The following is a 12,883-nucleotide window of genomic DNA, read 5'->3' on the forward strand; positions in this document are numbered from 1 at the left end:
TTAGAGAGCATGGTCCGCACACAGCAATGTGCTCTCTACTTTGGGTCTCATCGCTAACTTCCTCTGTAAAACCGGAGACAGCAGTCTTTGTTCACTGCCCACACAACTGTACTCTCCTCCTTCCTCTTGTTCTGTCAGCTCCAGAGAATCAATAGTCCCGAGCTAACCACGGTTAGGTTATTCTCTCCCCCAGGGCAGACAGACGCCTTCACAGCAGCTGCAGAGGGGCAACTGACCCACTTTTAGCCAGTAAGCACTCTTGACAGACTTCCTTAACGACTTCTGAAAAAGGCGGAGCCTCCCATGGAGAGAGTCTCTGACTCTCACCTTCTGTTCTCTATTGCTGAGTCAGAGACTCCACTTCAGGGTTTGGTAGTGGTGTTGTTGTTTCTTTGTTTCGTTTTGTTTTATTTTTTCTTTTTCTTTTCTCTTTCAAGACAAAGTTTCTCTGTGTAGCTCTGGTTGTCCTAGAACTCACTCTGTAGACCAGCGGGGCCTAAAACTCAGATATCCGCCTGCCTCTACCTCTCCAGCGCCTACCCCACCCCCCACATACACACACTGGTTGGCTAGATCCCCAGCTTTGATGGCACTGCTGAGCGGTGTACCCAATTCTAGACCATCTTTTTCTGTCCTTCATTTAGACTTTTCTGTCTTGCTGTGGTACAGACATTGCTGGTATAATACCTTGTCACTTGCCCTGAGGACATTGCAGCATTTAATCTTTATAACAATTTTGTGGAAAAGTTACTATATGGGACTGTTTTAGAGATGAGGAAGCTGAGTTACAGAGATATTGCATAATGTTCCAAGAGTTACACAGCCAGTGTGACAGTTTGAATCTAAACTGTCTCCCTAAAACTCTCTTGTCAAAGGCTTGGTTCCCAGCCGGTGGAATCTTTAAGGTAAAAGGAAGCAGTCACTGGAAACACAACCTTGAGGAAAATATAGACAGTATCTTTCTCCCTCCCTCCCAGCACCCCTCCCCACCTCTACCTTCCTGGCAAGTAGATTGGGTAGCTTGGCTCTACATATACCCCCTACCACGATGCTCTGCTCTGCGACAGGCCCCAGAGCAATGGAGTCAGCCGTTGCGCACTGAAACGGTGAGTCAAAAATGCCTTTTCCTCTTTTTAAGTTCCTACATCTCAGGTGTTTGTCATAGCGAGGCAAAGCAGACTGGCCCAGCTAGAAATGCAGAAGCAGGTATGAATCCAGGTGGGTTAATGTCAGAATTCAAATGAAACACACCATTATCCTGCCCCCCCCCAAGCAAAAGTACATTTTCATAAATCATTATGTATATAACCAACAGAAACATATTAAGTATGTAATGAGAAAGAGTAAGCTAACATGCTTGTGAGAAAATGATTAGTTTATGTTCTTTCTTTTCCTCCATTTCATTAGTTATCTCACTGTATCTCACCAATTTAAGCACAATGCCCGTTTCAGAAGGCAGTATGATGTGATTGTCACCAGAACAGCCTTTAGAGCCAAACCTCCCACATTTGAATCCTGTTACAAACAACCAATAACTAACTATGTAGTTGCTTATTCTATGCCTCGGTTTCCTCTTCTTTAAAATGGAGATAATGACCATGCCTATTTGATGTGTTTAAATTCTGGAATTAATTGAAATAATATATTCTTGCCTGGTACGCAAGGCCTATTCAACTGATACTAATTATCTTATTTGCTCACATGACTGAATATGCAAGAATGACCAGAGGTTTTGGTTGGGGGTTTGTCTCCTCCTCTTCACTTGGTAGCTCTGCTTCCCTCCCAGCTTGGGCAGTTCTTTGTGGAGGTAGACAGCCATTGATGGCCACTGCAGCTGCAGAGTTATTCCCTTCCCTATGTCCTTCTCACTGCAATAAGAAAGGCACTCTTCCATGTGGTTGCATTAAGAACTGTGGTCTTGATATCTCCTTTGGCTTAAGCTATGGAGGCAGGGTAGCCCTACTTACTATATATGCCAAGAGAAGACAGAAAGGAAATATTCAAACATGAGATAGCTTTGCTATATGCTGAAGGTGTGAAGAGGCAGGCAGGAGTTTCTCTTTTAGCATTGTAAGACGTCAGGCCAATACAAACTCATAGGACCATAATTATTTCTCCGTGTAGACTTGCTGGGGACAAGGGCATCTCAAGAAGGAAATTATTTTTCCAGAGAAGAATGTCAGCTGAAGCCTGGAATGGGAGTCCATGGAAGTCTATCCCCTAAGCACCCAAATACACAGTGTCTGCTCTGTCTCTCTCTCTGTCTCTCTGTCTCTCTCTCTGTCTCTCTCTCTGTCTCTCTCTCTGTCTCTCTCTCTCTCTCTCTCTGCAGGAACAGAATGAACTGGAGGAGGGGAAGGATTTAGAGGATGCTGGAGAAACTGTTCAAACATAAGAACTAACCAAAGATTCTTTCTTTGGAGAGTCAGGGATGCTGGGAGTCAGAAATGAACAGTGACCCTATAGAACAGGACTTCTTCTTCTTCTTCTTCTTCTTCTTCTTCTTCTTCTTCTTCTTCTTCTTCTTCTTCTTCTTCTTCTTCTTCTTCCTCTTCCTCCTCCTCCTCCTCCTCCTCCTGCTCTTCCTCTTCCTCCTCCTCCTTCTTCCTCCTCTTCCTCTTCTTCCTCCTCCTCTTCCTCTTCCTCCTCCTCCTTCCTCCTCTTCCTCTTCTTCCTCCTCCTCTTCCTCTTCCTCTTCCTCCTCCTCCTTCTTCCTCCTCTTCCTCCTCTTCCTCCTCCTCCTTCTTCCTCCTCTTCCTCCTCTTCCTCCTCCTCCTTCCTCCTCTTCCTCTTCTTCCTCCTCCTCTTCCTCTTCCTCTTCCTCCTCCTCCTTCTTCCTCCTCTTCCTCCTCTTCCTCCTCCTCCTTCTTCCTCCTCTTCCTCCTCTTCCTCCTCCTCCTCTTCCTCTTCTTCTTCCCCCTCCCCCTCCCTTTCCCCTTCCCCTTCTCCTCCTCTTCTTTCTCCTCCTCTTCTTCCTCCTCATTATTATCATTACTAATTTGTTTACTTTACATCCCGATAGTAGCTTCCCCTCATCTCCTTCCAGTCCCTCCCTCTCACCTCACCTCCCCACCATCCTCTCACATTCCCATTCTTTTCAGAAAAGGTTCAGAAAAAGGGAGGCTTCCCATGAATATCAACCTACCTTGGCATAGCAAGGATGAGGAGCATCTTCTACAGAGCTAGACAAGGCAGCCCGGTTAGGGGAAAGGACTCCGAAGGCAGGCAACAGAGTCAGGGACAGCTCCTAGAGCAGGGGTTCTTAACCACAAGGGTCGCATGTCAGATATCCTGCATATCAGACATTTACATTATGACTTATAACAGTAGCAAAGTTACAGTTATGAAGTAGCAATGAAATAATTTTATGGTTGGGAGTCACCAGAGCATGAGGGACTATATTAAAGTGTCACAGCATTAAGAAGTTTGAGAGCCATAGGTACTCCAGGGAGAAGCAGAAGTATCTAGACTAGGGGACCAGCACTATATGATTTTTGGAGCTATGACAGTTAATTGTGACTATAAACTTGATTAGATTAAGAGATATCTATAGCAGTAGAGCTGCCCTGGTGGTGTGGGCGTGGGAGAGCTGATCCTGATGGCTTGAGCCTGAGGGTGAGAGAGCCAGTCCTACCCCTTGCCTGCTGCCACAAGCAGGAGACCTGGCCCCACCCCTCGCCTAGGCAAAGAGAGAGAGTTGGCCCTGGTGGTGCAGGTGCAGGAGAGCTGGCAGGATGAATGAACAACACAACCTCCACCCAGGCCCAGATCCAGGGCCTTGAGTTGGCCCACCCCAGCATCTCCCCCATCTAAAAACTGCTGGAGCACATGAAGGGGCCATTCCTGCAGAACCAAAGCTGCAGGATCTCCATGACACAGGGCAACAACAAGATATCTGAGAGGAGTCCCTGTGAAGAGCCAGTATTGATAGTTTAGCAGAAGCCAGAGACCATTGACTCATTGTAATGAACATTTGCAAGAAAAGCTGTTTGGGCAAAGGGTGTACTGTGTGACACACCATGACACACTATAGCTTCCACAGGGGAAAAATGGTTTTTTTCTCTTTTTTTTGTTTTTATTTTTATTATTTCTATTCATTTTATTTTTATTTGTTTGTTTTCTTTTGCTGGGGAGGTTGCAAAGGCAGAGGGTAGATATGAGGGGGCAGGGAGATAGATGGTATTTAAGATACATGATGTGAAATTCACAAATCAATAAAAAGTTTTGCTTTGTTTTGTTTTGTTTTTGTAAAGGAAATGTCTATAGTATTAGTGAAGCATATCGTTGGTTACATCAGGGGATAATGAACTGAGGGAGAAGACCTACCCTATCTGTGGGCAGTGCCCTCCCCATCCTAGGAAAAGGGAAAAACAAGCGCCAGCATTCTCCTTTCTCTGGTTCCTGATTTGCTCAGGTGTGAGCAAGAGCTCTCACACTTTTACTGCCACGCCCAAAAGCTGGATCCTGCTTCCACGCCCTCCTCACTAGGAAGGGTTGTCACCTCCAACCATGGGCCAAAATGAACTTTCCTCCATAAAGCTGCTTCTTGTCAGTTATTGGTCACAATGGTGAGGAGAGCAGCTAACACGTGAGTATTGTATAAAATATTTCTCAAACAATACACATCCCTTCACTAACAGCAGTGTTTATGTACAAATCAAGAAAAGTTGCCGAAGTAGGAGGCATATTCCCTCACCTCTCGCTGTCCCATAGTCTCCTGGATATCAGTTATTTCTCACTGTGGAATGCCAGGTGGAAAGAGATTTCTCCCAGAGGAATACCCTGCACACGCAAAAAGCAATTTTTATTTGTACACAGGCCCTGTCTGCCAAGGCTTTATTTTTTTTTTTTTCTACTTTGTTTTCTCTGAGAGGACTTTGGTATTGCCTATCTTTCTTGCTTGTGTCGTTCAGTGCTCTTTCTGCCTGAGATAGCCTCAGTAACTCTTCTCTGCCTGCCTAACTTGTCCATTAAGACTCAGTTCCAACATCACTATGGCAACAAAGCCATCGTGTTTGGTGTCAATCTCTCTGCTGCTCTCCCCCTCCCCTCAAGAATAAGTCATTTCCTGCCTGAGCTTCCTCACTCTCCCAGAGTTCCATACAGCAAAGGTTCCTGTGGTATTCCACAGAGCCCAGGCCTCCTTTTCCTTCTCTGTGTGTCTCATTCCTAGACCATGAGTCCTAGGAAGTCAGAGAACAGTATTGTTAATTGTGTTGATCCTTCTGTCACGGGTACAGGACTTGATCTATGGTGACCACTTGGAGAGGGTTTGGAGAATAGTTAGAAAATGTGAGGATAAGGAGGGAGTTTCTTAATGAATGCACTGAAAGTCCTTTTAGTTATAGAACAGAGAACTTTGACTATCTCAACCAAATGCATACCTACATTTGGATACAATCCAAATCTCATAGTGAAAATACTAAAATATATCATATGCTGGTTTGAAATAAATACAAAACAGAGCTGGAAAATCTTCACCAAAGGGCAAATTAAAACACTCAAGAGAGTAACACATACTGATCTTGCTTCCTTCTGAAAGACATGAGAGGAACTTGGCCACTCCTACTCGGGTTCATTTTTACGAGGGGTTAGTGAATGTGAGCCTCCACTTGTTTAATCGAGTACCAGCTACGTGTGAGGCTTTGTTCTAGGCACTGGAAAAATAAACACAGCCAAACAAAACATATGTTCCGTGAAACTTATGTACTATCAGCATGAAGAGTAATAATTTAAAATAAGCAAAATATTCAACGTAGTGATCTCTCATCGTCTGCTTACCTTGTACCATGAAGAGTATGCTGGCCTCTTCCCACACGCTCATCACAGACTCATTTAGCCTGGCAACATTCAAATGTGGTATATCAGCATTAGGGCTATGGAGAAGAACAAAGTTGGAAAAGGAGTCAGGCGGTATCCCGGAAGGTGACATCTGAGTACAATCTGAGGAAATCTTGGGAGGCTGGAAGCTTTTGGAAGAAGGGAAGAGACGTGCCAATGGCCTCAGGTCTCCCTGTAGACCAACCCTGGTGCATCTTGAATTCTAGTAGAATGTGTTTATTGACGGTGAGATAGACTTCCTAACCAATAAAGAAACTGCTGGGAAACTGAGACAGTTTTTATGTCCCTTGTGTGGGACATAAAAACTTGTCTCAAACACTGGAGGATGGAGGGAAACTGGAGGTAATGTAGGCTGAAGAGAGCAGGAGGAATAAGAGATAGGAAAGCCCCAGAAGGAAGAAGACTGTCTTCTCAGCGATGAGTTGTGGGTCTGTTCTGCTTTGACTGAGGCAGGCCTGTCGGTCACTGAGGGGAGGATACACTTGATCATAGAGGCTGCCGAGAAACTACTAAGGGTAGTTGGCAGGGATGTAGACCAGCGGCAGAGACCAATTAGACCAGAATAAGCGAGGGGGTGGAGCAGGGAAGCCATTTAAGGAGTGGTTTTTGTTATCCTGACATGAACTCAGGAGCCAGGATGGAATCAGTGAGAACACTGGTGTGTTTCTGAAGAAGTGATACTTTATACAGAATGCACGGCAGCCCCTGGAAGGTGGTTAGAGCTTAAAGGTAAAGGTGAGGGGGAAGCTACAACTGACACCATGAAGTTCAGACAGCCCCAAGCAGGTGATGCTCTTCCAAGGTGAAGGACTCTGATCCAAAGGTGGTGGTGGCAACTCAAAGCTGAAGCCATAGCCGGGACTTATGGTTTTTCCTCTACTGAGTAACTCCAAAGTTTAAATCCAAGGAATAGGGAAGTATTGCCAACAACAGACATGAGTGATTATCAGGGGGAGAGCCATTAGCTTTGTGGAGCTTGAAGATGATTAAGTGGAAGTGTCCAGTGACAGGCAGAATTTTGGGATATTAGATGGCTCTGTACTCACTGCTCCATGATTTCAGCCAAGTCACTGTAATCCATCAGTTTCCTCAGTTTCCTCTGTTGTAGGGTGGAGATAATGTTATTACTTCGTGGTTATTTTGAATTAGTTAACTGGTTCATTTGTAAAGGGGCTCAAAATGGTGCCCAGTTCAGGTGTCATTTAGTTGTTTGTTAAATAATACAAGCGAGATGCAATTCAAACAAAAATAAAGTTCAGGGAAACCTAAATGAGAAATTAAGATAATTGATTCAGGGATGGCTGGTCGCAGAAGTCAAGAGGAAGATTTTGTGAAAAGGAAAACCAAAGTTGAATGGCACAATGCTATAGAGAAAGAGGAAGGGGCAGAGAGGCCAGCAAAGGAGGAAAGGAGGAAGCCTTGCAGTTAGCTCTGCCAGCCCGCCCGGAGGAATAGAGAGAAGGGCTCAAGTATAGGGCACTGGAGAGGCAGTGAGAATATGCTTGGATGGCTACTCCTGAGGTTTGCTGGTGAACCGTGAATTCGTATAAGAGCAGATAAAGCTCTGGCTAGCTCCATAGATAATACATTCTTGATTTAAGTGACTGTTAAGAAAATGTGGAGTTATCTCTAAGTATAAATGGACAACATGGATACTGGTGCTGGTGATCTAATGGTGATTAGATTAATCTAAGCTCCTTAGTAAGAAATTATACCTTGAATATAGTATAACGTGAGGCAAGGTGTGAGATGTCATGATATTCTCCTGACCAACTCAAATACGTTTCCTTAATGAAAAAAAATCTGAACATTCAAGATATTCTCATTACATTTTACTTAGGTTTGTGTGGAAATCCAAGTATATTTTTGTTCTGTATGAAAGTGCATGCCATAAACATTTAGGAACCCAAGACAAGCCCACCTGTAAGTGGACCAAAGGCTCTGGCAAAAACGTTTCAATGGATTGTTTATCGTTTGCAGATTGAAGATACACAGACACAATTATTCTTTTAATGTTTTCCTATCCAAGTATTTCCCCATAAATTCTATTGTAGCAAATATCTATAGGAGACCTTTGTAAGTCAAAAACAACAGATTTTTTTTTAATTTTATTTTTATTTTTTTATTTTTTTTAGATTTTTTTAAGCCTTGTAAAAAATTGACACTGGGAATGAACCCAGAACCTTGAGAATGTTAGGCCTTGCAGTTACTTTGTAGCACAGGCAGACCTTGAACTTGTGATCCTCTTGCTTCAGCTTTCTGAGTAGCAGATATTACAGGTTTGGATTACAAGTAATAGTTGGTTTTGTTTATTAAAGACTTGTTTTCTTTCAGTCTGTATTTATAGTCTCTGTATTGTTATGCTATATACATTGTCTTACACGCTTAAAGGCGTTGGTATGAGGGAGCAGAGAGTTACCTAACCAGCTCTGAAGATTTACTCAACTACTTACACAAAAGCAGAGGAAGAAGGCGGCCAAGAATAAATAACATATGGTCTGCAAGTATTTTAGTATTAGGTTACAAATTAAGTTGTAGTAGACCAGTGTGCTGTCCAGTAAGAACGCAATGTGCTAGCCAATGTGAGCCAAGGAAGTAATTCTTGCATTTTCTTAATGGGAGCCACATTTTAATATAGGGAAAAACAAACAGGTGAAATTATCTTTAATAATATGTTTCTTCACTTAACAGATTCCAAAGGATTGTTTTTAACTTGCAATCAACACAAAAAAATAAGATATTTTGCATTTTTTCTGTACTGTCTTGGAAATCCAGAGTGTATTTATTTTCCAACCCATCTCACTTCAGACTAACCAAAAATTCAAGTGGTCAACAGCTACATGTGGCTTGTGGCTTCCATATCTAGACTCTGCAGCTTTGAGCCAAAAATATAGCCCTCTCGTGTTTTCGAAGGCAAGTTGACAAGTAGAGACACACAGAGACTTCATGCAGCACAACTTGGACCAAATATATTACTTGAAATAGGCACAGTTTTTTTCCACCCTTTAGGTGGAAAATCGTCCTTTAGGGGATTTTTTTAATTTTAATTTTAATTTTTCCAGATTTCTCCTTTGTGGTTTGGTCAGGTTTCTCCATGTGAAACAGAACTCAGTTGAGATATGGGTGAATCTCAATGCTGTGTATAGTGTTTCCCTTAGGTTGTAAAAAGAAAAAATCATATAGCTCCTAATATTTACTCCTGGGATGGAGCCATTATAATAAAGTGTTCCATGAATGACAGTGCGCCTTCGGCTGGGAAAAAGTTGACTGATGTCCTAAGAGACTGCCTTAAAAAGAAAAATGTTCCCAGGAATGGCGTCAACCCACCGGGTGTCCCCTCCAGACCCCGGCTGGCTGCTTCTGGATCCGGCGCTCGCTGCCCCAGTCGCCCTCCGGCTCGGGGGCCGCCGGCGTTTCCGGCCAGCGCTCGCGGTCCCCGCTCAGCAGCCACCGTGCCCGTCCGTCCCGGGTCAGCGGCGGGAAGCGCGCGTCTGCGGCCGGCGACTCTGAGTATCCGGAGCGCGGTTCGGCGCGGCGTCCACGCCCTCTCCGAGCGCTCGGTGTGTGCCAGGCCGGGCGGCGCCGCGGACGGCGGTGCAGAGCCCTCCCCCCGGGGAGCTGCGCGGCCAAGGTGGAAATGCGGAAGTTTCCTGCGCGCGGCTGACAGATGAGGCTGACGGCGGGCGCGCCGGGCGCTGCAGCGGTTGTGCGTTCGGGTCCCGTCCCCCCGCACCCCCGCGAGCCCAGAAGCCGAAGCCGTGGAGCCGCGCGCGGGCCATGGCCACTCTGCCGAGCGCCGAGCGCCGCGCCTTCGCGCTCAAGATCAACAGGTAAGACCGCACGGTTCCCGGCCAGTCCGCGGCGGGGCGCGCGGCTCCCCATAGCGACAGCGGCGAGCGCTCAGGGACTCAGCCTCGTCCTCAGTCACCGGTGCAGCTCTCCGGAGCAGCGTCTCGCGCCACCTCCCCAACCCCGCGTGGCTCCCACTGCCCTCGCGGTTCTGACAGGTGGCCGGGCCGGGAGGGGCCGCGCTCCAGGACTTGGCTTTAACAAACTGCGCCTTCCTTACAGTCCGGAGACGCGGGGGAAAGAAACTAAGTGGCTGAAATCAGCTCTGCTTTGAAGCAGATCCGTCCCTGGTCCAGGGTTAGGGCTTTTTCAACTCCCTCTTTCCAAAATACATCTTGGCTTCTGATGGCAGCGCTATTTTTATACCTTGGTCCAGAAGGAGCCAGCCATGTAGTGGAAAAAATGATTTTTTAAAAATTCCACCTTTAAATAAGCGAAAGGGAATGGGCTGTAGCTGACGTTTAAAGATTTATAGCACCCCAGCAAAGCGAAGGACACAGGGATTTCCAATTTATAATCAGAGTTGCGCGCGCGCGCACACACACACACACACACACACACACACACACCCTCACATGTCTGTGAGTTGACTGCTCACAAAGTTCTCAGTAGACTTGAGGGGCGGCGGCGTTTCCTCCACTGAAAACTGCTGACAAGTATTCAGGGGGCATTTTTGCCTTGACCTGGGAAATCTAGACTGCCTTGCTAAACGATAATGTGGAAGGGCAATGCTCTGGAGGACTTCCAGGGTTGGTTTTTTTTTTTTTTTTTTTTTTTTTAATTAATTTATTTATTTATTTATTTGAGCCGGTGGGAAGCTGGTCCACAGTAATTCGTCTTTGGGGCTGCTAGTGAGAGAAGCTTGGGTCACTAGGAATCACTGTCCTTGAATAGTGAGCAGTAAGGACTTCAGAGGGTCTATGCAGCGTCACTGGGTAGCTGTGAGCGAGACCTTTCACTTCCTTCACTATTTCATCTGTCAAATTAGTTTAATTATTAATGTGGACTGTATACAAATGCTAAAGGGTGCTACTCTAAAGTCATTAATTATATCATAATTCACAGTCTTCCTATCGGAGCCTTTTCTCTCAGGCTTTCGTGGCTGTGGTGGGGCAGTAGGGGCGTAGGAATTTTTGATGGCTGTCATTGATGGCTGTTATCGTTGCCTAGCTGCTTCTCTTCACTTTGTCTCTGTTATGAAAAAGAAACAAGCCAGGAAACAAGGGACAAGGGCAGGAAGATGTTAGGGATTCCGGAGGGGTGATACTGATCTGAAGTGACTGTCTGGACCTAGCCTAAGCCAGGAGGCACTCTTGCAAGGAGCTCCGGGGTTGGGGGTTGGTATAACCCAAGGGTCAAGGATTAAGGTCTTCAGTCTGAAGTGATGGATTTGCCCATAATCCCAGCCCTCGGGAGGCTGAGACAAGAGGATCAGAAGCTGAATGCCAATGTAGGCTGCACCTTGGACCAAACAAACAAAACAGAAGCAACCACCCAAGCAAAAACACTGTTAGAAAAATCAAGAGCCAAGGTTCATTCAAATTCCCTTACAAAGTTCTGTTGCAAACTAACTGTATACTATTGCAAACTAACTGCACACTATTGGGCATACACATTTTTTTATTTTTCTCATGTTTGATCTCCTTCCCATCCCCCTCTTTCTGCCTCTCCAAGGTCTCACTTTGTATCTCAGACTGGCCTTGAACTCTAAACAGTTCTCCTACTGGGTTGCAACTGTGTACCACCATGCCTAGCTTTTGTGTCAGTGGGAATAATTGTAATATCTGGCCATAGTTTCTCCCTCTTCTGAGTGTTAGGAGGATTAAGTAGAGTAGAGACCGTATTTATGATGCCTGGCTCAGAATAAATGTTAAATAGCTGACACGTCAGTACAGCTGGCTTCATTGTAGTCATTGTCGTCTCTAATATCAACAAATGCGATGACACTAGAGAACCTACAGAGACAAACTAAGAAGGGCAGCTGAAGTTGCAGTATTTTTCAGGCAGAGTCTATTTGGAGCCAGGTATGGGGATGCCAGTGGCTACCTGCAGCTTTCTTGGGGTTATGTCTCTCACGTGTATAACACTGTGCTGAGAACCTCAGACATATTCATTGGAGCAGAATGTTCCAAGAAGTACCCATTTAGGAAAGTAAAATATGTTTTCTGATCTTCTGGAAAGAGTATAAATTGTATTTTTTCTTTTTTGAAATAGTTTTCTTTCCCCCCTTTAAGCCACTTTGTGTATTGGGTGCAAGAATTATGCTAAAGATTTGGCAGGAATAGCTTTCAGAAGAGTAGATTCCTTGGTGTGGATGTAACATTAAAACCTGCCACTTAAAGGTAGAATACGGACTTCCAGATGTTGTACCATCAAAAACCTTAGGACATTCAGTCGTCCTGGACAGATGTGGTGAGCTTTAGTTGTCCACGTGACACAATCCAGAGTCACCTGGGAAAAGAGTCAGAAATGATGGGTTTGCCTTGGGGTTTGCCCGTGGGCATGTCTCTGTTCAATTCTCTTCATTGTTGAGTGATGGAGGAAGATGTAGCCCTGTGTGGGCAGCACCATTTCACAAACTTGATCCTAAGCTGCCTAAGAGTGAAGAAAGTGGACTTAAGCAAGCCAGGGTGTGTGCTCCTTTAGCTCTTGGTTGTGGGTACCGTCAGCTGCTCGAATCCCCACTTTGACTTCCCCAAAATGGTGGGCTGTGACATGAAATTGTAAACCAAATAAACTCTTTTCTCCCCTGAGCTGGAGATATTTTACCCTGGAGAGAGAAATGAAACTAGCTAGAAGGGGAAAGTGAAGCTGGTGGGGCAGTTGTACGAGACTGTGTAATTTGTAACGGCCATAGCTAGTCAACTACGGCAGCCAGGACTACAGACTGCTCTTACGTTGGCCCTCTGCATTCCGCCTATGCGAGTTTGATCTCTGTGTTTAAGAATTTCCTTTAAAAGCAAAGAACTAACTTTTTTAAACAGAAATCATTTTAGTAAACAACATTGACAGTTCTGCCTCTGAGCAGTACCTAGTACGTAAACAAGGTGCTATGCTACAGTGTCAAACATGGAAAAAAAATCTTTTACCTTACACTCTTGGCTATTGGTTTTTAAAATAGATCAGATTCCAAAATTAAGACTGTGTTGAAACGTGGCCATTAGGACTTTTATATTTTCACCTTTCTGTTTAA

The 12,883-nt window shown here is 45.0% G+C and overlaps 1 protein-coding gene across 1 annotated transcript in view; it reads left to right on the forward strand.

Moving 5' to 3' along the window:
* Positions 1-9,477: 9,477 nt before the first annotated feature.
* Positions 9,478-12,883, forward strand: part of Dock8 (dedicator of cytokinesis 8) — a 192,763-nt gene continuing 189,357 nt past the window's right edge. Inside the window, exon 1 of the mRNA XM_034504951.3 lies at positions 9,478-9,671. Within this exon, the coding sequence (XP_034360842.1) occupies positions 9,619-9,671 (53 nt within the window). The 5' untranslated portion in view covers positions 9,478-9,618. The remainder of the gene's footprint in view (positions 9,672-12,883) is intronic.

The sequence above is a fragment of the Arvicanthis niloticus genome, chromosome 1 (assembly GCF_011762505.2).
Source record: "Arvicanthis niloticus isolate mArvNil1 chromosome 1, mArvNil1.pat.X, whole genome shotgun sequence".
In the NCBI taxonomy this organism is placed as follows: Eukaryota; Metazoa; Chordata; class Mammalia; order Rodentia; family Muridae; genus Arvicanthis; species Arvicanthis niloticus.